The following is a 23,894-nucleotide window of genomic DNA, read 5'->3' as shown; positions in this document are numbered from 1 at the left end:
ACGTTGATGAAATCAATACATCATTCCATATTTGAATTCAATTGATGTCAAAATTGGAGAAGAAAATCAAGCCCTTTTATTGTTATATGTTCCTTAACCCTTTCATACAAGCATTTTAGAGAAACCTTCTTATTTGGTAGAGACACCATTTCTTTAAAGGATGTTAAAGCTTCATTATTCTCTGAAGACTTGCGTAAGAAACATATTACAGGAAATAATAGTGAAAGACAGGGAGATGCTTTGGTAGCCAAGGGCAGGACCATGGAAAAAAATTCAGATCCAGATTCAAATCGAGATCAAGACATGCAAATAAAATTTGCAATTACTGCAAACAGAAAGGGCACATCAAAGCGTCTGCTACAAGTTGAAGAACAAGAATGAAGAGAACAAACAAGGCCAAAATCCAAAAAAGAAAAAGAAAAGAGAAAGAGGCTAAGACAAATGTTGCCAATAATAAATCCAAAGGTGTTGAATTTGTTCTTTGCCCTATCAGTGATCCATGCTTTAAAGATCATTGGGCGATGGATTCAGCATGCTGGTTTCATAGCGTCCCAATAAAGATTGGTTTTCCTCATATGAATCAATTTCTAGTGGGATTGTATTGATGGGCAATAATGCAGCTTGTAGGACTGCTGGGATTGGAATGGTACATATCAAAATGTGTGATGGTGTGATAAGAACTCTCACTGGAGTTTGGCACGTTCTAGATTTGAAGAAGAATCTTGTTTCTCTTGGAGCCCTTGATTCCAAAGGGTAAAAGTACTCCATTGAAGGTGGAGTTATGAAAGTCAGCAAAGGTGTTCTTATTATTCTAAAGGCAAAGAAATTACCTCCTAATTTATATGTCTTGCAAGGTGCTATAGTTTCATGTGCTGCTTAATCCTCTATGCCAGATTCTGATATTACAAAATTATGCCATATGAGGTTGGGACAAATAAGCAAGAAAGGGCTATCACCACCGAGAAGAAGAGGTTTTCTTTGTGGAAAAAGTACAGGCAAGATGGAACTCTACTAATATTGTGTGTTTGGAAAGCTGAAGAGAGTCACTTTCAACTCTAGCATCAACAGAACCAAAGGTACTCTAGACTATATACTTTCTGATTGTTGGGGAGCCTCACGTGTTCCTTCTAAAGGTGGAGCTCCATACATACTTACCTTCATTGATGACCACTCAAGAAAGGTCTAGGTGTTCTTTTTGAAGCATAAGAACGAAGTGTTCAAATATTTCAAGCAATGGAAAGCAATAATTAAGGAACAAATCGAAAAGAAGGTGAAGCAATTCATAATTGATAATGGATTGGGATTTTGCTCATTCGAAATTGAAGAATTTTGAAAAAATGAAGGCATTATCAAGTATAAGACGGCTAGACATACCCCAAAACAAAATGGAGTGGCTGAACGCATGAACAGAACCCTCCTGGAGAGAGCTCGTTGTATGCTCTCAATTGCTGATTTATTAAGGGATTTCTAGACAAAGGCTATTTCTATTGCTTTCCATTTAATAAATCATTCTCCAAACTCAACTTTAGAGTTCAAGACCCTAGAGAAGGTATGGTCTAGTAAATCTGTTGATTATTCTAATCTGAAAATTTTTGGGTGTCCTGCCTATAAGCATATTAAACCACAACAACAAAACCGAGCCTTAAGTCCCACTAGGTGGGTTCGGCTATATGAATCCTATTCCGCCAATTTATGCGATCATGGACCATTTCTTTTGATAGATTGAGGGATGTTAAATCCTTACTCACCATCTCCTCCCAAGTTATTTTAGGTCTACCTCTACCCCTTCTACTACCCCCAACAGTAACTAACTCACTCTTCCTCACCGGTGCACTATGCGGCCTACGTAGCAAGTGTCCATACCATCTGAGTCGTTCCTCCCTTATCTTAATTGAAAGATAAATATAAATATTAGAGAAGGGAAATTAGAGCCAAGGGCCAAAAAATGTATTTTTCTTGGTTATGCAACTAGGGTGAAGGGTTAAAAACTTTGGTGTCTTGATTCCAAGTCACCCAAGTTTATTATCAGTAAACACGTTATTTTTTATGAAATAGTAAAGTTTAACCCAAAGAAGGAGAAAGACACTATTGCAGAAATAAACCAAGTCAAGAATAACATTAAGACAGTGGAGATAGAAGATGACACTATCCCTTTGCAGGAGACTACTCCTAGTCAGACTGACTCAGTTAAAAACACTAGTCAAGTAGAAGAGATGTCCCTGAAGAATCTTATAGCATCGCCAAACACAGGCCTAGAAATGAGATGATGTAGGACGGGAATGGTCGACCTGTGTCCTACGGTTTCAACCCTCACACAAGCATATACACTCAAGACAGCTTCATTTAAGAACTCAATTAACTAAACATAAACACAATAAATCAAGCTTCATTTCACATGTTGAATTTTTAAACGGTGTATGATGTTGTTCAGAAATAAGTCCCAAGAGTTCTTTCACAAAGGAATCAAGTTATATACAAAAAATATGTTATTCAAAATTTCAAGAATTTAAGTTCTATTGTTAGCAAGCAATATTCCCACAACTGATTTTAAACCAGCAAGTATCAATATTGCAATCTTATGGATTCAAAGGGCTTATCAAATATGAAATTTCATATTTCCAGCAAAGGCTTCAATATAAGCAAGGGTTTACAATATATAGCAAGGATTCAAACACAAGTACTAAAATTACCAAGAGAATTGTTTGGATGACTTGACGTTGTTCAACACAAGTCTTAGACCATGCCAGAAAATTCCTTGGAACAAGCTTTGAAACACCGAGATTAATGCAACAATGTAATGGAGGGGAATTGGAACTATTGTAAGTATGTAATGATCCAAATGAATGCTGAATTTACCAATCAAAATGATGGTTGAATTGACGATATTATACACAAGATAGAACTCTCCTGAAGTCCTTCGTGCAAACTTTGAAATGTAATATGTATGTTGCAATGGAATGGTGGATTGTTGGCCTTGGGTGTAACTTGGTGGTGGCCGTGTGGGTGATCGATGGGATGTCGTGAAAATGGGATATGAATGGAGTCATTGGATAACTAGTGGTCTCACACCACCTGATCTCCAAGGAGAACAATTGTAGCGTCTCACCGCTCAATCACAAGGATCAGAACAAAGCTTAAACAAGCTTCACAAAGACAAAGTCTTTTAATTCAATAACAATATATTCTCTCTGGATGCTTCTTACAATGATACAGGACATATTTATAGACTTTAGCATGGGGAAGTGAAAGACAAGCAATAACTAACTAAGCTAGGATGGGGGACAATACAACTAGCACTTCCCATACAAGCATGGGAGACACAAGACTTAAATGCTCACAACTTACAAACTCATTAAAGACCCTAACAAGTTACTAAGCACATGCAAGCAAGTTGTCTTGCAATATTACACATTAAATAGAAGTAAAAAAGAAGCTTAATCCGTGTGGGGCCATCTAGGACTCGAGCTCGCTTGTTTTGGTACTCAGATGACGGTATTTTCGACTAGGTTGCACCCCCAAGGCTCCTGGTCGCACTCCTGGTCGAAGTTCTCAGGAATTTTTCAGTGTGCAGGTGACTTGGTCGCACCTAATACTGTCCTGGTCACACCCTGGTCGAGACTCGGGAAAATCTGCGAATTGTTGATGGATAATTTCAGCTGTGAACACCCTTCAGTATTTGGGGCATAATTTTTGCTATAAAGCTTCAAATAAAGCTATCTTGGTATAAAAAAAAAAGCTAACAAAATTTCCCACAACTTTTGTGTTCAACCCATTTGAAGATGGGAAAGTTTTGATAGAGAAATTTGCACATCAATTTATGAGTTCTTGCAAAACAGATTTAATTATGGTGGACTTTCGGAGGTCGTCCACGTGTTAGCATGTCGGCAAAGGAAATGTGGACTTCGGTGATCGTCCACGTGTTATAACATCTGAAAACGACATAGGTAGAGCATGCCGATCCCCATCAAGAGATAAAATTATCTTCAAGGTATAGTAATATTGTACATTTTTGTCATTCTAATCGTATTGGTTATGCTTTTGCAGTTGCACAAGAAACCAATGAATTTGGAGAACCTATTAACATGTTCAGAAGAAATTTCTTATGTTGATTCCACTAAGTGGTTAGTGGCTATGCAAGATGAGATTTGAGTCTTTACACAAGAATCGTGCTTGGGAATTAGTAAAGCCTCCCAAGGGGAAAAAGATTGTAAGTTGCAAATGGGTCTTCAAGAAAAAACACGTTATTCCAAGAGTTAAGGATGCAAGGTATAAGGCACGGTTAGTTGCTAAAGGTTATAATCAAATAACTGGAGTAGATTTTAATGAAGTTTTCTCTTCTATTGTTAAACATGCCTCTATACGTGCGTTATTATCTCTCACCACTATGCATGATTTGGAAATGGAACAACTTGATGTTAAAACAACTTTTCTGCATGGTAAATTTAAGGAAAAGATTTTCATGCGTTAGCCTGAAGTTTTTATTATTGATGGAAAAGAAGACCACGTTTGTTTATTAAAAAATCGTTATATGTATTGAAGCAATCTCCTCGTTAGTGGTATAAAAGGTTCAACTCGTTTATGTTGAACAATGACTATTCAAAGAGCAAGCGTGATAGTTGTGTGTACTTCAAAAAACATAATAATGACTCTTTTATTAACTTATTGTTTTATGTTGATGACATGCTTATTGCTTCTAAAGATAAAACCAAGATCAACAAGCTTGTTAAGGAATTCAAAATGAAATAATTAGGAGTAGCAAAGAAGATTATTGGCATGAAAATTTACAAGAATCAAAAAGGTTTGTTTGTCCTTGACACAAAAGAAATATGTTGACAAAGTTCTAGAGCGTTTTGGAATGACAAATACCAAACCAGCTAGCACTCCACTTACTGCTCATTTCCAACTATCAGCTGTTTTGTCTCCATAATCAGACAAGAAAGTGATTACATGCCACATGTTCCTTATTCTAGTGCAGCTGGAAGTCTAATGTATGCTATGATTTGCACCTGTCTCACATGCCATTAGTGTTGTCAGCACCTGCATGGCTAATCAAGGTAAAGAGCATTGGAAAGCAGTAAAATGGATACTTCAATATCTAAGAGGTGCTTTTGATACTTGTTTAGTATTTGGAAAACATAGCGCTATTGGTTATGTTGATTCAAATTTTGCTGGGGATCTCGACAAGAGAAGATCTATTATTGGCTATGTTTTCACTCTCAAAGGATCTGTCGTAAGTTGGAGGGCAGGCCTACAACATGTTGTTTCATTATCCACTATCGAAGCAAAATACATGGCCATAATGAAGGCAGTCAAAGAAGCTATATGGTTAAGGGGTTTGATTTGTGAGCTTACATCTTATTGGGAAAAAATTATAGTTCATTGTGATAGCCAGAGTATTGTTCATTTGAATAAGGATCAAATGTTTCATGAAAGAACAAAACATATTAATGTCAGGCAGTGTTTTAAAAGGCGTTCCTGAGTTGAGCCTCAAGACACGCCTTGATGCGTTTTGGACACAAAACGCCCTAAGGCGTAACTTAAAATGTGAGACTCCTAAAATGTGTTCACCTATGGGGATGAGGTGTATGCCTCAAGCCAAAAGGCACGATTTTTATGCCTCAAATTGGAATACTTAAACCTTTTTGGAGCAAACATAATAATGTTTAGAATATTCAAAAAAAAAAACAAATAAGAGGATCTGTTAGGGCTTGATGAGCTTCAACCCCCTTCTCAATGACTAAAGCTCTTGTGCAGAGATCTTCTCTCTTCCAGCCTTTCATCTGTCTTTAACAACTCCCTCCAGCCTTTCATCTCTCTCCAACAACTCCCTCCAGCCTTTTGTCTATCTCCAACGACCCCTTCTGACCTCTTGTCTCTCTCCGGCAACCCCCTACAGCCTCTTGGCTTGTGTAGAGTTCTTCTTTTGTCCAGCATTTCATCTGTCTTCAACGACTCCCTCCAACCTTTTGTCTCTCTGTAATGAAGCTTCCATTGAAGAACGATCCTCTCTCACGACCTTCGACAACGTTTCTGATGATCAATCGACTCCAAATCTTCCTACTCTAGCAACTTTATCTTCTTGGGTGATCTCTCTCCATGTCAAGGACTTGACAGATTGGAGAGATGTGGGATTGGGATCTGCTGTGGAGTTTATATATATATATATATATGTTAGGGACACATGGCTCTTTTCAACGAAGAAAAGCACACATATGCTGAGATCTAGACTTGAAGTACTGACTTGAGCGGTTTAGCCCCACTTTTAAGTTATTAAGGGTTTAAAACTATACAATAAATTTTATTAAAATAAAATTTATATAAAGTTTAATTTTATAATTTATTTATATATCTTTTTAATAAAAATTAAATTCTTAAAAGGCTTATGCCTCAACGCCTTGAGGCTTACACCTCGCCTTATCAAGGGTATAACGCCTCGCCTTATGCCTTCACGTTTTAAAACACTAAATTGTCAGGTATTATTTTGTTCGTGATGTTATTTCACAAAGGAAAATTATTGTAAAGAAAATTAGTACTATTGATAATCCTGTAAATATTTTGACAAAGTCTCTAGCATTGGCTAAGTTCAAGCATTGCTTGGACTTGATTGGAAAGTTCAGTTCGTGAAATATGCCTATGGGGGCATAAGATGGAGAAGAAGAAAGAAGAAAATTATCATCCATATGTGACTGGAGGGGCAGATTTGTTAATGATGGACCAGCCTCATATGAATGCTCATATGAATGCTGCACAATAAATCTCTTATTTAATCTCTCATTCAAGAGAGGAGTTACTTATCTTCCCATGCCTTAGTTAATGCATTCATGCTTCACAATAAATCTCTCATTCAAGATAGGAGTTATTTGTAATAAATTGAAAGTTTATTCTCTCATAAAAGACGAGTTTTTTTGTGTTAGAAGAAAAAAAATTTAAGAGTTGACCTCAAGGAGAGCTAATTTGCAACCCTGATTTAAGGGAAAATTAATTTGTTATAAGAGGAAGTTATTCCTGATAGAGTTTATATATAGGTGCCTCTTTGGGTCTTTGGAGAGGGTCTTTGGAAAGTGTGTCAGAGAGCATAACATCTTAGATGCCCTTGTATTCTATCTCTTTCCAATAGTGAAATTCTTTTGTCATCTTCTCTCGTGGATGTAGGCTATAAGCCAAACCACGTAAATCTTATGTCAATTCTCTTGTATTCTTTTCTATTATTCACTTATTTTCTCAATCATTGTACTTGCCAATCCTAATCTCGATTCTATTGTGTGCTGATTTGTAGTGTATAGGGGGTAGTTTTGATGGCCTCTACAAAGACAACTTCAGCTAATATTGTTAACATACAAATCACAACCATAAAATTGGTTGAATCCTCCAACTACATGCGGTGGTCTCATGTAGTCCATCTGTGTATTAACACAAAAGGGAAGTCCAAGTATTTGTTGTATTATCCTTAGTCTCCAAACTCGAACGGATCATGAAAGATGGCTCTTAGTCTTCTCCTCAAGCTTCTTCCTGTGACAATTCAGCATGTTTAGCACCACCTCAAACTGCGATAAAGTAAGTGTTGGAGGATAAGGGGTTTGGAAGGAAAAGGATATCAGCACAAGCCCATCAAGGAAATTCTTGAATTTGCACACATTGTGGCAAGCAAAACCATATTTTTTATTGCTATTGGGATCCCATAGGAAACCAACTTGGGCCTATAGGTCTCTTGCTGAGGGTGGTTCCACTGTTGAAAGTTCAAGTGCACCTATCCCACTCCATGAGGGAGTTGAGTACATCATCTATGTGTCCTAAGAGGAGTTATAACAATCTTGTCCACATGGTTCAACAACTCCAAATCCCATTCTTCTACATCTAATATGACTGTTGCCCATTCAAGTACAACTAAGCTTCATGTCTCTTCATTCATCCTCTTCACCCTAAGTTACTGATTCTAGTGCCTCCTCCCATATAATAGCTGGTGCCAATTTATTTCAGTCATTGGAACCCACTACTTTAACACTCAAGATTACTCTTGCTGATGATTCGATTACACATACACTGATTTTTGGTGGTGGCAATATTCTCTCGTTTCCTTCCATGCCCTTTTCCTCTAACTTATACGTGCCTAAACCTATTATCACCTAGTCAATTAACAAAATCTCAAAAAAAATTTATGACCTCATTTCCTTTTTATTGTGTTATTTAGGATCTCCAAACAAATGAGAGGATTGGTGGAGGGCTTTAGAAGAACAGCTTGTACTATTTCGATGGTGGTGGTGGTCAATCCAATTCTTGTCATATCACTTCTCCAATTACTATACATGGTGGTTCTCTTGATCAATGGCACACTCACTTGAGTCATCCATCCCTTCAAAAGCTACAACAAGTTTTTCCATGTTCAAATTTGTTTCTCATTTTTTCAGTTTATTACATGTCAGTTAGGAAAGCATGTTAGCACATCTTTCCCGTCTAGAATTGAGTCTCATAGGTAAATCATTGTTTTCTCTTATTCATTCAAATATTTGGGGTCCATGTAAAGTTAAAATTTGATTGGTCATCCATATAATGTGTCCTTTGTCGATGATTTTTAAACGTATGACCTAGATTCTTTTTGTCAAAAAATAGGTTTGAATTTTGAATGAATTTTCTTAATTCTTATCAAGAAATAAAAACTCAATTACAAATTGGAATTAAAATATTTCAATATGATAATGCACTTGAATTCGTTCAAAAATAAGCTTCAATCTTTTTGCTTGGCCAAAGGGATTATTTATCAAACATTATGCCTACAGACCCCTAAGCAAAACGGGGGAGCTGAAAGAAAAAATAGGCATTTACTTGAGATAGCACGATCTCTCCTCCTTCATAAGCCTGTTCCTAAAACCTTTTGGATTGATGCTCTTCTTACAACATGTATTCTGCTTAATAGGATGCCCTCCAGTGCTCAAAGGGAAAAAATTCCCTTCTCCATCGTGTATCCAAAAACAACCATGTTCATTATCTTGCCTCATGCCTTTGGGATTGCACATGTTTTGTTCATGTTCCACATATTGTAAAGGACAAGTTCTCTCCGCGTGCTATTAAATGTGTGTTTTTCCAGTACTTGAGGACTCAGAAAGGTTATAAATGTTATGATCCCCGCGCTTGTAGGAAATTAAGTTAGTGTAAATGTCACCCTTTTTAGGGAACACTTTATTTCTCTAGTGCCCCCTCCTTAGATTAATCTATTTTGAGTTCAACGAGTTTTGATTCCCCTACATGTGCTAATCCTCTGTTTCCTTCCGTTATCCCTCTCCAAAAATCTTATGCTCCTCTTCCAAACCCATTAAATCCAAACCCAAAAAAACAATTGAAGGTTTATAAATGACGAAAAGAAAGCATAGACATCATTGCCACCATGTACGTCTCTTCAGCCCATCATTATTTCGAATTCTAGTTTTGGAGATCCATCCTAGTGTAACTTGGATTTGCCCATTGCTTGCCAGAAAGGTACTCAAACATGCAGTCAACATTCCTTAGTTTCTTATATTATTGCTCATTATGTTTTAGTTCTTCACCTTCCTAGTCCTATGTATTCTTTTGCCTCATCTATTTCCTCTATTTTTGTCCCTCCTTTGCAAGTTGAAAAACTTGCTAACATGGGGTGGAACCATGCAATGGATGTAGAAATGGATTTCTTGACCACTCGAGGGACATAAGACTTGGTGGATATTCCCCTTGGTAAGAAGATGGTTAAATGTCGTTGGGTCTACACCATTAAATATCTTCCTAACAGCTCTATTGAACGGTTTAAGGCTATCGTTGCCAAGGAATGCACCCGAATATATGGTATTGATTATTTTAAGACCTTCTCTCTTATTGCTCAACTAAATTATGTTCATGTGTTGATTTTGCTAGCAATTAATTTTGATTGGTACTCAACCAGTTGGATGTGAAGAATGCCTTTTTGTATGGATTTTGCAGAAGAAGGCATGGAGCAACCTCTTGGGTATGTTGCTCACAGGGGGATGATAAAGCATGTAAGTTGCATACGACCATTTAATGACTAACCTTTTAAGTAGTTTCCTCAAGCCTAGTTTGACAAATTTAGAGTGGTGATCTCTATTTTTCACTTTATCTAGTGCAATTCTAATCATTTAGTCTTTGACCGCAAAAAGGAGATGGGTGTGGTACTTCTAGTAGTTTATGTTTATGATATCATCATTACGAACACTAGCAACGTAGGCCACATAGTGCACCTATGAGGAAGAGTGAGTTAGTTACTGTGGGGGGCAGTAGAAGCGGTAGGAGTAAACCTAAAATAACTTGAAAGGAGATAGTGAGTAAGGATTTAATAACCCTGAATTTATCAAAAGAAATGGCCCATGATCGCATAAATTGGCGAAAAATGATTCATATAGCCGACCCCACATAGTGGGACTTAAGGCTTGGTTTTATTGTTGTTGTTGTAGGATTGCAAATTTTTTAGGCAATGGCTTCAAGCTAAATCTCAAATCAAGGACTCGGGCACTCTTCGTCGCTTTCTTGGTACTAAGATTATACGATGTAGGAAAAAGTTGAGTGTATCTCAGCTGTCCAAGGATGTTGGATTGGACTTTGAAGACAAACGTCGATATAGGGAATTGATTGGCAAGTTGACCTACTTGATTGTCACTAGACTTACGTATCTTTTGCGGTGGGGGTGGTGAATCATATTTATGGAAAATCTCAAACAACCACAATGGGATGTTATTTGTAGGATTGTGGCATCTCAAAGACTCTCTCCTAGCAAAAGTTTGATATATAAATGTAATAAAAATTGTGAGATCATGGGATACTCTGATGCAAATTGAGCTAACTTTGTTGATGATCAAAGGTCTATTAATGGATCTTGTACATTCATGGGAGGTAATCTAGTCACCTGCTTAGCAAGAAACAAATTACTATAGCAAGATCTAGTGATAAAGCAAAATATGAAGCTACGGCTCATACTCTCAGTGATGCTTATGTGATTAAAAAGTCTATCATGTCAGAAAAGGAATTTTTGGTAACGAATCCAATGGATATTGTTAGATTACCACTTTATCTAGAAGCTTAAGTTGTTAGGTTGTGGACCAAGGCCAACAATGTATATCGAGCTTTAACACTCCCCCACATGTGCAGCCTAACTCTGTAAAGAGATAAACACACGATAGATAACAGCCAATATAGGAAATACAACAAAATTTAAAACACCACACAATAAACACGGGCAACAAGACTATAACCCAGGAGCTCCTAGTAACCAGCTTTGATACCATGTTAGATTACCACTTTACCTAAAAGCTTAAACTGTTAGGTTATGGGCCAACAATGTATATCAAGCTTTAACAAATATGTTTTTTGATAATCAAGTTACCATTTATATCTTTAGCAATCTAGTATTTCATGAGATGACAAAGCACATTGAAGTTGACTTTCATTCTGTGAGAGGTGCTGTGTTAAAGAAGGTTGTGAGGACTCCTTTTTTGAAATTTAAGGATCAATCAGACAATGTTTTTACAAAACCTATATTTAAGTTCACCTTGTCTAATTGTTGTAACAAGCAAGGGTTGGATGATATTGATACACCTCCAGCTTTAGTGGCAATGTTAGAAGAAATTATGTTATTTCAGCAATTAGGTTGTGTGAGTGGGGGTATTTTTTGTCGTTAATACTTTCTATTATTATTATTATTATTATTATTAATATATAATACGCCAGACCTGGAGCTGTACATAAGGCTTCAACAAAACTGCCTCTTCTTCTTTTGCCTTCTTCTTTTCTTCTCTTCTTCTCTGCTCTATCTGTAGCTTTACAGCAGACATTTAACTACTTTAAGTCCATATTCCTTTTACTACCTTCACTGCTGCTACACCACTTCAAATCCATTGTCACTAACTCACCACAGTCATCTTTCACTAGACAAGTGAAAATAATTGGTTCCTACTTTAGGTTCTATGTGTAGTCTTGAGCGTACTTCTATTAGTTGGGAAAGTATCATTGTGTTTCATTTGCATCCTAAGTCAATAAACAAGCTATAAGCTGCTTACTTTCACGTTAGTCATTCTAATGTTTAAAATCCTAATCAAGTTATCAAAGTCGGGTTATGACATTTTGTCACTTTTGTATACGACTACTTAAGGAAGACCTTTTTTTATCTAATAAAGGATCATTCTAAGTTATTTAATACCTTTTTTATGCCTTTCGTTCCAAGATAGAGACTCAATTTAATTTACCTTCTTAGTGGTAATGCTAAGGAGTACTTCAGTACCCAATTCACTACCTATATGATGAAGTCTAATTTTATTCATTAGTCATCTTGTGCCCAGTCCACAACAAAATGGAGTTACAAAGAGGAAAAACAGACATATCCTTGAAGTCACCCCACACCCTGTCATATTAGATGAATGTTCCCAAAGTATTTTTGAGTAGTGCCATGCTCAGTGCCTGCTCTCTTCTTAAGAGAATCCCATCCTCTACCCTTGGTGGTAAAATCCCTAATCCATTCTCTTCCCAAAAGCCCCCTAAATTTGGGTGTGTCTCCTTTTAACACCGCTAATATCTAGGTGTATGTCCTTTGTTCATTAGTTAAATCCAGGCTTATCAAATATATTTTTCTAGGCCACTCTTGTACTCAAAAAGGGTATCATTTTTATAGCCTATTTTCCAAGGTTTCTTCGTCTTTATAGTCTTTTTTGAGTCTATACCAATTCCTTAATTCCTGCCAACCTTAATGAGTCCCTTTCTCTACCTAGTGCCTAGTCTTTTGGATTCTAGCCTATTGTCTTGTCCCAATTCTCTTCCTATATCATTGTCTTAGTTGAATCCTTCTAGTCGATTCATCATGCCCATTTTGTAGGTATACACGAGTCACACGATAATGACTCAATGGAGGAAGGCCCCACCGAACACTAATGCTGCACCTTTGGTTTATCTCTTTGTTCAGAAAAGTGCACATGTACTCTGCATCAAATCTCTAATTTTGTTCACTATGATTTCTCTTCACCCTTATGTTCCTTTTTTATTACCACTTCATTGAATGTTTCCCTTCCTAAGCGTGCGTTTAAACTTTAGAGCCTTATCCCACCCTATATGGAGGAATGAAATGGTTGAAGAGGTGTGTGCCTTACTGACACATGAGAACTCATGCCTATTTTTGTTGAAAAGATCATGGTTTGGTGGGTTCAATGCCATAGTGCTTGAGTTGGCTGTTAGTGGTGTGCAGTAAGTCACTTTGTATCCTATTGCCATATTGCTACTATCAGGAATTTGCTGGTTGTGTATGTTGATGACATTGTGTCTACGGATGATGATCAGGGTATCAAAAACTAAAAGCATTTTCTATAGATAATTTCAAACTAAAGATTTGCGTCTATTGAAATACTTCTTGGTTATAGTCGTATAGAAGTACCCAGATCACATGTGGGGACTATATTCTCATAGAGGAAGTATGTTTTAGATCTTTTAGATGAGACTTGTCTTAGGACCCAAACCAATTCATACACCTATGAATCCCAACAAAGAACTACTAACAAATGTGGGTGATTGTGGGTGGACCAGACAATATCAAATACTTTTTGTAAAATTAAATTGTCCTAGTCACTTGACCTCATATATCTAAGAAACTTATAAAGGATGGTAACTCCATAGAGGATTTGGTGTTATATTAACTTTTTGCCCACTAATGTGATGTGAGACCCACATCATTGGGACCCCCACCAAACCATACATCTTACTTGTGTGGGTCCTAGTGCTAATATGCCATCTTGTGATTGGTGGGTTCTAAATTCTGCGTGGAGAAACCATCCCTTGGGAAGTCTTTTCCCAACATATCTTCACAACAAGTATTGTCATCCATTTTCTTAACTCTCTAGGCATTGGGATGATATCATTCGTATCTTGCAATACCTCAAAGGCAAAACTGGGAGAGCTCGCTTTATATCATGATTGAGGTCGCACTCGTGTTCAAGGATATATAGATGCAAATTGGGCTTATTCACCCTCTAACACAACAGTAGTGTGTGTTTGTTGATGGTATCATGGAAGAGTAAGAAAAGTTGTGGTGGCCGGTCAATGCTAAATTAGTATATAGGGCCATGCTCGAATTGGGTGAACTAGTTTGCCTAAATAACATGTTGGAAGAACTTTGTTCTCCACAATCACAGCCTATAGAGTTGGTGTGTGATAATTAAGCTACTATTCATATTGCCTCAATGCTATCTTCCAATCATCCATGAGAGAACAGAACATATTGAAGTTGATTATCATTTCATTTATGAGAAACTTGTGCAGAATTTCATGGGAACCACTCATTTGAAGTCTAAATACCAACCAGCAAAGCTTTTGGGGATGCTCTAGTTAAATCTATTGTAACAAGCAAGGAGCATATGATATCTATACTCCATCTTGAAGGTGTGTGTTACCGGTCACCAATTACTTATTTAGTATTACAGTTGTATATCAGTGCATGTGAAATAGAGAGGGTATGACGGTCATTGTGATGAACGTGACACGTGTTATAAATTGAGAGGGATACATATCGTGGTGATCAGGTTTTTCCAATTTACTAAACATTCTCAACACCTTGTTTTGGTTTTCGCCTAATATTCTATCATGTTCTTGCTGATTCCCTGCTGCCAATTGGACATCCATTACTCACTCTCACTCATGCTTGTGCCCCTTCTCCACCTCCACTGACCACACCAGTCATTGTCTTGCTCTAGTGTGACAAGCACAACCATCATTTACTACTAAAAACAAATGACAACTACTAAATTTTTCATCTGAAAAAGTTAAGGGAAATAAATGCATACAAAGGAAGAGATATGTAGGGCCAGCGCTTATCTTGGGCATAAGCATGTACAAGCAATAATCCAAACTGCAGCACTGTCAGGAATGCCTCCCCCAGTGTAACCACGTTTGGAGTCCACACCTGCAAAGTTCAGAAATCACCATATCACCAAGTTTTCAGTACATTCAGCCATAATCAAATTATCATTGATAACTTATTTTATAATGATGCCAACTTTTCTTTTTCTGTTGATGAATCCTATCAACTTTAATGATATCAACGTATATACACTAGACATAAGTCCCCCCCCCCACCCCCCCATGGGAAGCCATACTGATGCCCATGTCCCAGAGCACACTATGCATAAATTTCTGTTTTAAATATATTCAGGATTCTGATTATTTTGAGCTACTGTGCCCTGCACATGCATTCTAAATAGTTTCTACAACACTCATTTTCCTTCATCTGCAAGTCCTGATTTTAAAACACTTGAATTCCTCGTTTCTGACAATCTAAAACAGCCCCATAAGGTACCTTGTAAGCCTTGAAACTCTACCCGAACCCTTGATTGAAAAACCTTGTTTATTCTCTTTGAATCTTCCTAGATTTTCAACATGAACATGCTTTATAGTACCATGCTTAGGGATATTTAACTTGTATGCTAGGACTTGTGATCTAAGACTTATAATATAACATTTTTTAAAGTGAACTTGATTACTTGAATGAAATGATCAACTAAGGGCTTTTAACCAAATCATATATGTTTTCAAAATCTCAACAACTTGTGATCATTAGAATATGTTTGTGATGCTCATGCTTGATTAATTCAATTCTTCCCATAGATTGTGATATTGTGTGTGCTACAAAGAGGGTCAACCATAGGACTAGGGCTACTTGGAACCGTCCTACGTCATAAACTCGGGATACCTGAAACCCCCAATCACAGGTAAAGGATAAAGAAGAGGTACTGGGGCCCACACTTACCAGCATGATGGCCCAACCCCAGTGCAGAATCAAAGCTGAGACATCCTATTACCAGGAAATCTCATAACCCGCCCTGAACCACTGGCTACCCATGGGGCCAAAGTGTACACTTTAATAATATTTCAATTTTATGCTCATGATATTTCATGCAATTTTGCAAGATAAACAATTAGTTTTTGAAAGGATCCATACCCCAAACATATAGCCGCATGGAGCTTTTCTTTCTAATTTCGTTTATTCCAATTTGTTAGCCTTGCTGATTTTTGCGATCTCCAATTGTTCTCTTCATTGCAAGCAACATAGTGGCCATTAAGTTTAATTTCTGAATAATTTTCTTCTTTTTTTTTTTCCCCATTGTGGATGAGCCTTGACCCAATGATAAGGGTGTTACACTCAAACCTCAAGGTCACATGTTCAAGTCACAGAAATAGCCTCTCTAAGTTTGGAGGTAAGGCTGCATAGGTCCCTAGACCCCAAACATGGGGTCAGAGCCTTGTGCACTAGGTATTGCATTTTTTCCCCTCTACTGCCCCGACTCAATTTCCAAATTTTCAGTTGAGCCCTTTTCCTCTACAATAGATGAACCGAACAGCGCATTTAATGTGCATTGTTCCTAAAGCTGCCCTTTCTAATCTTTATATCTACATTCAGTTCACAATTAAAAAGAATTATACAATGCAATTAAATTTTAAAATTAAAAGCTAAAAACCCACATTCCAAACACATGATAATGGTGCAATTAAATTTTCCCTTGATAAGAGACAACTGTATTTGAACATGAAGCATTGTAAATGTTTTGTCATTTCAGGTAGACATTAATTTGCAGCTGTGTAATAAGTGAAAGAAAATAGAGTTATCAAAAGCATACATTAACTAACTTAACTCGGAAATAATTGTGAATGTTTATAATACGTGCGTGCTGATATGGTTAGACAGGGGTATGTATGTAATATTTTATATTTGAAATGTTCTAATGTTAAATAGATGAAAAGGCCTCCATATTCTTTAAAATATATATAAAATTAATATGTACATTCAAAGTAATTCTTGAAGCTACATATTTTTTTAGCATATGTACTTTCTTATTAAGTTCTGTGAGTGATTAGAGAACTATTACTACTACTACTACTATACCCATGCAAAGCACAAGCCCAAAAACTAGTTGGATGAAATAAGGAATGGGCACAGAAGAAAAACAGCACTCACAGGAAGAAGGAAAATTTTTAAAAAATAAAAAAACCAGCATAAGTTTCTACTGTTGACCTTTATACGACAGCACACAAAATACAATCACTCATAGGTTGCATATGCGTGAGTCACAATGACACATGCAAGATTTTTATGGATCTGCATATGCACATGTTCAATTGCATGAGATAATTGAAAAGGGAAAAAGATAGAGATGAGACATAAAAACATGAACTTAACCTCCGTTAAAAGCCAAATAAGAAACAGAGAAAAATAGGAAAAATATTTGCTTTGAAACTAAAGGGGAGTCTCGTCATACATCGTGTATGGTGACCTACATGAAACCAAAATATAATGAACACAAACCTCTTCAAAATACAAGACATGAAAGTCCATTTGTTCAAACACATGTCAAAACTTTTGCCTTGTAAGCTAAAGGATAAATCTATCACCATTTTTAAATCAAGACAGGCATAATATGCATTGTGGCCAACATAAAACAAACAAGTGCAAGAAATTACCTCTAAGATTATATACAGCCAAATATACGCCCAAAAAGACCAAAAGAGCTCTACTAGCCAAACTCCTATATCAGATATTTTTTTGCATTCTCCAGCTTTGGGAACAACAACACAAACAGCATGGATGGGAAATAGGTCGAATGCAGCAGAACCAACAAGCGTTCCAGGACCCAAACCTAAGGTTTTATTAAAAGGAAAAATTAAGATCTTGCAGTTATGAAATAAATATTACAAGACAGATTGGGAAAAGGAAACTAATGCACAGGTAATATGCAAATATGTCTAAAATATAATATAAATAAGTCATGAATAATTATTCTTGCCATTAAAGTCCAGAAGCAAGTATCACAGTATCCACACATTAATCAAACCCACCAAAGGATTTTGGCAGCTCATGTGTACCTACAATCTGACAGATAAACCTTGATACATTAGAAAAGTAGCCAGAACATAGAGGAAATGTTCAGGTTCATGAACAGGAGGTACATAACCACAGCAGCATTAACAAACGCTGATACTCTAGACCCAATACTTTTCCATTCACATATACATCCATGCAAAGGGAAGGGGCTTTTAATTCCAATAAAATGATCATCTAAAGAGCAATTTTCAACAACTAAATAGAGAGTTGGAATCAATATCATGCATTCCATAGCTTCACATTTTAATACAGGACTTTTTGATAGTTGAGTCACACTTTTTCCTTTTCTCTATAATCTTTTAAGAATTTTTGGAACAGTGAGAAATTCCTCTCATGGTAAAACCTTTAACCTCTTTACTTCACTTGTTTACAAGCCACTATGTCATGCTCTTACTGTTTCATTTATGGGATCCATGAAATAAACAGCCATCAAACACTACTGGGGTACTCATTGTAATCCAGCCTGTGTTGTCCACAAGATTACAAGAAATGGAATAAAGAAAGCATTTTAATTCTGTAAAAAAACTGAAGTTACTATAGTAATTAATGAAGATGTCATATTACGGTTATTACCGGATGTCAGAAATATTTTCCAAAATAACAACATTTTCTTGCTTAATTGGTCACATGACTTGCATCTTTTTAGGAAAACCAACAGACCAGGGCTTAAAAAAGCTTTTACCAACAACACTTAACTAAGGATGTGCCATATTCAAGCAGTTATAAATAAAAATAAAAAAAAGAAATAGAAGAAAGAAATAAAAAAAGAAAAGGAAAACATTCCATGGCATGTACCTATTCTCTAACTCATATTCTCCCACTAACGATGTAAAGAAAATGCAAGCTGGAAATTAGTATGGTCAAACCCAAAGTATGCAGCCACAGAATACTGTAATGAGATCCTTGAGAATTTTTATCCTCTTTTGTACTGTTTCTTTCCTCTCTTCTTATAAATTCTTCTTCTATTAATGTACATCACTCTCTCTCTCTCTCTCTCTCTCTCTCTCTCTCTCTCTCTCTATATATATATATATATATATGCGTATATATACATACATGCATGCATACATACATATATACAAGGGGTGAAAAACCTCTCACCATGGAGGCTAGTAATGGATCCGCCAAAAAATTGCATGTCAACTAATGAAGCATGCCATGCAGAGAAATTTTAGTAAGTAATCATATATATACTAATATACATACATATAAAGAAAAGTAAGGCATACCTCCAGCATATAGATTTCCAAGGTTTCGAATAGCATCAATAGTAGCTAAAGATATTTGAGGGAAGCTAGTCCCAAAGGCTAGAAGAGTTATGTCTGCAATTGTATAATTCCACACCTTTTCATATCTAATGATCTTCGTATTTGTGCAAGGATCTGTCTCCACCACCTTCCGTGTATGCTTGACAACATTTTCCATGGACCGGAAAAATCGGGCAGTTATAGCTGATAATCCAATAAAACAGTACGCAATACCAAGAAAATACAAAATGGCTCGTAGAGCATCGCCAAGATCAGTTTCACCATGGAAAAGAAAGTAGCTTTCACATTTTTCATGCCTCAAACTACCAGAAAATCCTCTACTGTTTACAATATGATCACGTTCCAAAACCATCTTTTATCCACAATCAAGCACCCAACAGCAGTTAATATCTGAAAATGGTTACATCCCCTGATGCACAGTAAATTAAATACATGTGAAAAACTGTGACCACAAATCAAATAATGAAATGCAGAAAAGGATCACTAAACAAAGTTAATAACATTCAAGATTCAAAGAATTAACCAGCAACAAACAGTTGCGCTCTCATGCCTTAACCAAAAAAATTATTTCGTTGTTCCAAAAAAAAGTATTTCATTGTTCTTTACGCATATATTTCACATTTATCTCAACCGTATATCGCACCATGAAGACAGACCTGGGCAAAGCCGGTTTAGCCTGCCTATTCCATATGCTCTGTGCATGATGGCGAACAACTATTACCAATACAAAAATTCAAGAATATAATCTCAGTGGCCTCTTCTTTTGGGACTTCTTTGGACTGATGATACACACTATCCACCAGCCAAGGGATAAACGAGATTAGATATGCCACGTTTATCAGCCCAAGAAAATTATCCAGCAACTCCATTGCTCCAAAAAGTTCTTCATTTCAAGGTCAACAAAAAACACACGAGGCGAAGGGAGAAGAAATCCTCCAACCATCCAATTTGACTGTCTGAGTTTCTCGTGGATTACAGACAATACTGCTCCAAAAACTTGGCCTGCTCCATTTTGACTGATGATACACACACCATCCACCCAGCCAAAGGATAAACTAGATTGGATTTGCTACATTTGTCAGCTTAAGAAAATTATCCAGCAGCTCCATTGCTCCAAAAGATTTTTCATTTCAAGGTTGAGAAAAAACACACGAGGCAACGGGAGATGAAATCCTCCAACCATCCAATCTGATTGTGTGTGTTTCTCTTGGATTAAAATACTACAAATTTTTAAGAATCAAATTGGGAAATTTAAGCCCATACCCAATTAACACGCAACCTTCCAATACCACAAACCTCGGTTGCCTTACTTATTTGTATTAAAACAACCCAAAAAAATGAGCTCCAAAATTTAAACCACCGCTCTTCTGATTCAAAAAAAAATCATAGCTACGCCTATCAATCCCACTTCATATCTACAATAAATAGAAGCCTAAAGATGATTTCTTAATTTAATACAGCCCCTACACTTTCCTCTTTCTAATTTTCTATCTTCATCAATATTACAGTAACCCAGAAATGAGCATAACACTCCTCCCAAGGAAAGTAAAAAGAGATTCAACTCACATCCATCTTTTCGCTGCAAAAATCCCATCCCATTTTCCAAAAATTCGATTTTCAAAATCCAAAAACCCAGACCCAGCAACCCATCTTCAATTCGAACATGAAAATATAACTAAATACGCAAGAGCCCCAGTACGATTCACAGACTGACACAGAAGGGTTATACATTGAGAGCATACGGGATCCCTTACCATTATAGAAATTACAAAGGGAGGAGGCAGAGACAATCTGAACCTGTACCTTACAAGACCAGCCTGCTCTGTACTCCGCTCCGTTTATTTTGGGTAAAAGAATCTCTGGAACCCACTCTGTTCTGCGCCTAGTGACGTGAAGTGGTGCGATTGATGATTGTTTTGGGGGACAGATCATGATTGCAATTTGGAACATCCTAACATGTGCCAAAAGTGATTACTAATTAGAGACGTGAAAGATGTAGAAATTGGAAGCATAAAACAAACTCATGTTTCATGTGGTTGGCTACATTCGGTATTATTTTTTGAAAGACAAATATCCTTTCTTCTTCTTCTTCTTCCAACAGTGTCCTACCTAATCTGAGATCTCACATTTAACTTATTTAGCATGTGAAACTTAAACGCTATTATTTTTAATTCTTTCTTATTACGTAACTTAGCTAGCATGTGAAACTTAAATGCTATTATTTGAAATTTTTAATGTACACCATGTGCGGTGGTGCTTTTTGAAATAGTGACACATGACGTTCTTATTGTACATTAAAAAATATAAAAAATGTTTATTATGAGTTTGTTTGAATCAAAAAATTTGTTTAAGAAAAAAAAAAGAAAGAAGAAGAAAAAGAAAAAAAAGAAAGAAATTTATTTTCTAACATATTTTCTATTTATATCAAATACTATTAAAAATAAAAATTTGTTCTATGCAATTAAATTAAAAAATAACGTTGATGATGTGTGAAATCAAATATTTGCTTTCGATTTGGTATACTTTTAATTTTCTTTCTCATTTTTCTTGACAACCAAATGTAAAAAGTGAAATCTTTGTCAAATTATTTTTCTTTCTCTAATGCTTTCAAAGTTCCAATTAAATAGAACTTATAAGTCCTTGTAATTAATGAAGAAACTTAGATCAAAATATTTCAATAAGAGCAGAGCTTGTTTCTTCCCCCAAAAGCCAGTGAAACAAATAGATAGATAGAGTGGTATGAAAATTGGCATTAATTTTTCACAATCTAGATCCTTTTAAAATAAATTTTACAAAACATGGAATCGTAATCTAAAGCCTAAAGGTCTAGCTGAAGATGAGACATACAAAAACGATATAAATCTCGATATTCAACCTCGTGATTAAGAAACTTAAGGTAGCCTCCAATATTTTGGGAGTCTGAATTTTAGGTTTTGAATTTGAATTTGTAGGGATTTTGATGAAATTTAATATAATTTGGTACTATGCTTTGTATAAATCCTCAAAAATTCAAATTTAAAGTCTGAAATCTAAACTCCCAAATAAAAGATAAGTATTAAAAAAATAAACAACTAGTAAAAGGCACATAATCAAAGCTTAACATGTCCTATGATATGTATATAATGGAGGGTTGATTTTTATATAAAAAAATGTTAATAAAAGTTGTAGAAATACTTTTAGCTAACTTGTGAATTCGAAACTACCATGTTAGAGATTTTAGGTTTAGATCTTGGAAGGAGTGGGAAGGGCAATGAAAAGGGAGAGAGGTTACCTCTTATCACGTAGCCCAAACTCATTGGATGATTAATAGACTGAAAAAAATAAGTTGACTAAGTGTTTAAATTTTAACTTGCAGCATATCTATATGATAGACTTTGTGCTTCAAAATCATTATTGTTTTAAAGTTAATTCCACTTTGGATCTAACACAAGTGATTGAATCACTAAAGTTAGCTAGGTTTGGCTTAACAGTGAAATAATGTGGGAATGGAATAGAAATTATATGAAAGTATATAGTTGATAAGAAAGTGGTGTAGAAATTTTTGATATTTGGCCTACTAAGATAGAAATAGATTATTAGATTTGAAAATAATTATTTATTATTTATTTTATGACATCTATTAATATTTTTTCCCCGATCATTTAATATAATGACAATACTTTTTGTTGTTGCCTGAAAATCGAACGTCCTTCACGAATCATCCTCGATCTTGACCACCTAAAAAAGACTAAGTAAGAATGGTTTAGAGGATCCGGGGGATCACTCTGATGACTAAGTAATGAACTGATGAGAGCCTTTGAATTGCAATAGTAGAAAGAGTGAGTATGAGTGAGATGTCGTACCTCTTCTCCAAGTCTTTTTTTTATAGCGGTAGAGGTTGACCCTTCATTGATTCGGTATTAATGAGCACATTATTGTGCTTATGAGAGTTATAAAGTTTTATGGGCATTTATATGGGGTTTTTTTATTTTAGTCTTGTAATGATTCCCTCCCATGAATGTATATGTATTAAAGTTTGTATTTTAATTTTGTGAGGAAGTTTAATGGTGGAATCAAAACTATTTCTCCTTTTAAGTGAAGATATTTTGGGGTATATCAGTTGCCCCCTCCCCCCTCTGATTTCAAATTTTTTGAAACCTATTTCCAAAGTTCAAAGACTTCAAGAAACTATCGAGCCCTTTTTAAAAAAAAAAACTTAATTCTTCATGTTTCGGCTCCATCTGAGTTGAAGGGCTAGCATTCGGCTGTCCGAGCCGTATTATTCATAGTTTGGCTTCTTCCAAGCCGTATATTCCTTCTGGTTAGGTCTGTGCGAGCCATTCTCGTGACCATTCAACTTCATTTGAGCCGATTAGAGAGCCAAGCTTTGTCTGTGCCACATTTGGGGAGATTGGCTCCTTCGAGCCGCATACAGATACTTCGAGCTGCCAAGTGGTTTTTGGCTCTTGTCTTAGGTGAATGTCGACTCATCTGAGCAGTTCACTGAAGATCCAAGCCATAAGCAAAACTTCAGCTAATTCCAAGCTGAGAGAGCATTCTTGCTCGTTCGACTTGTATGCGGAAGATTTCGAGCCAAATGGACTAACATTGAGTTGTTTTTGCTGCGGCTAAGTCATGCGCTTGGTTTGCTCCATGCCTCTATCAGCTCATCCGACCCGAATGGGCTTATGTTGAACCGTTACTGTTGCTGCCGACCCACATGCTTGGCTTGCTTGATGTCCCTATGGGCTCATCCAAGC

General features: G+C 36.3%; 2 protein-coding genes across 7 annotated transcripts in view; one reads left to right on the top strand and one right to left on the bottom strand.

Moving 5' to 3' along the window:
- The window catches only part of LOC131155028 (magnesium/proton exchanger), a 45,567-nt gene extending 24,325 nt beyond the window's left edge, over positions 1–21,242 (bottom strand). The window contains exons 1-4 of one of the 6 annotated variants that reach the window (XM_058107917.1): positions 20,910–21,242; positions 19,117–19,564; positions 17,467–17,642; positions 14,796–14,914 (exon numbers count right to left, since the gene is read on the bottom strand). In XM_058107917.1, coding sequence (XP_057963900.1) covers positions 14,796–14,914; positions 17,467–17,642; positions 19,117–19,507 — 686 coding nt within the window. In that variant the 5' untranslated portion in view covers positions 19,508–19,564; positions 20,910–21,242. The other 5 variants (XM_058107913.1, XM_058107914.1, XM_058107915.1 and 2 more) reach the window with 5 other exon arrangements.
- The window catches only part of LOC131155035 (uncharacterized), a 389,116-nt gene that overhangs the window by 85,199 nt on the left and 280,023 nt on the right, over positions 1–23,894 (top strand). The window lies entirely within an intron of this gene.

Source organism: Malania oleifera, chromosome 5 (assembly GCF_029873635.1).
Source record: "Malania oleifera isolate guangnan ecotype guangnan chromosome 5, ASM2987363v1, whole genome shotgun sequence".
Classification (NCBI taxonomy): Eukaryota; Viridiplantae; Streptophyta; class Magnoliopsida; order Santalales; family Ximeniaceae; genus Malania; species Malania oleifera.
Note: the sequence above shows the minus strand (reverse complement) of the source record. Positions and strands in the feature narration are given on the sequence as shown.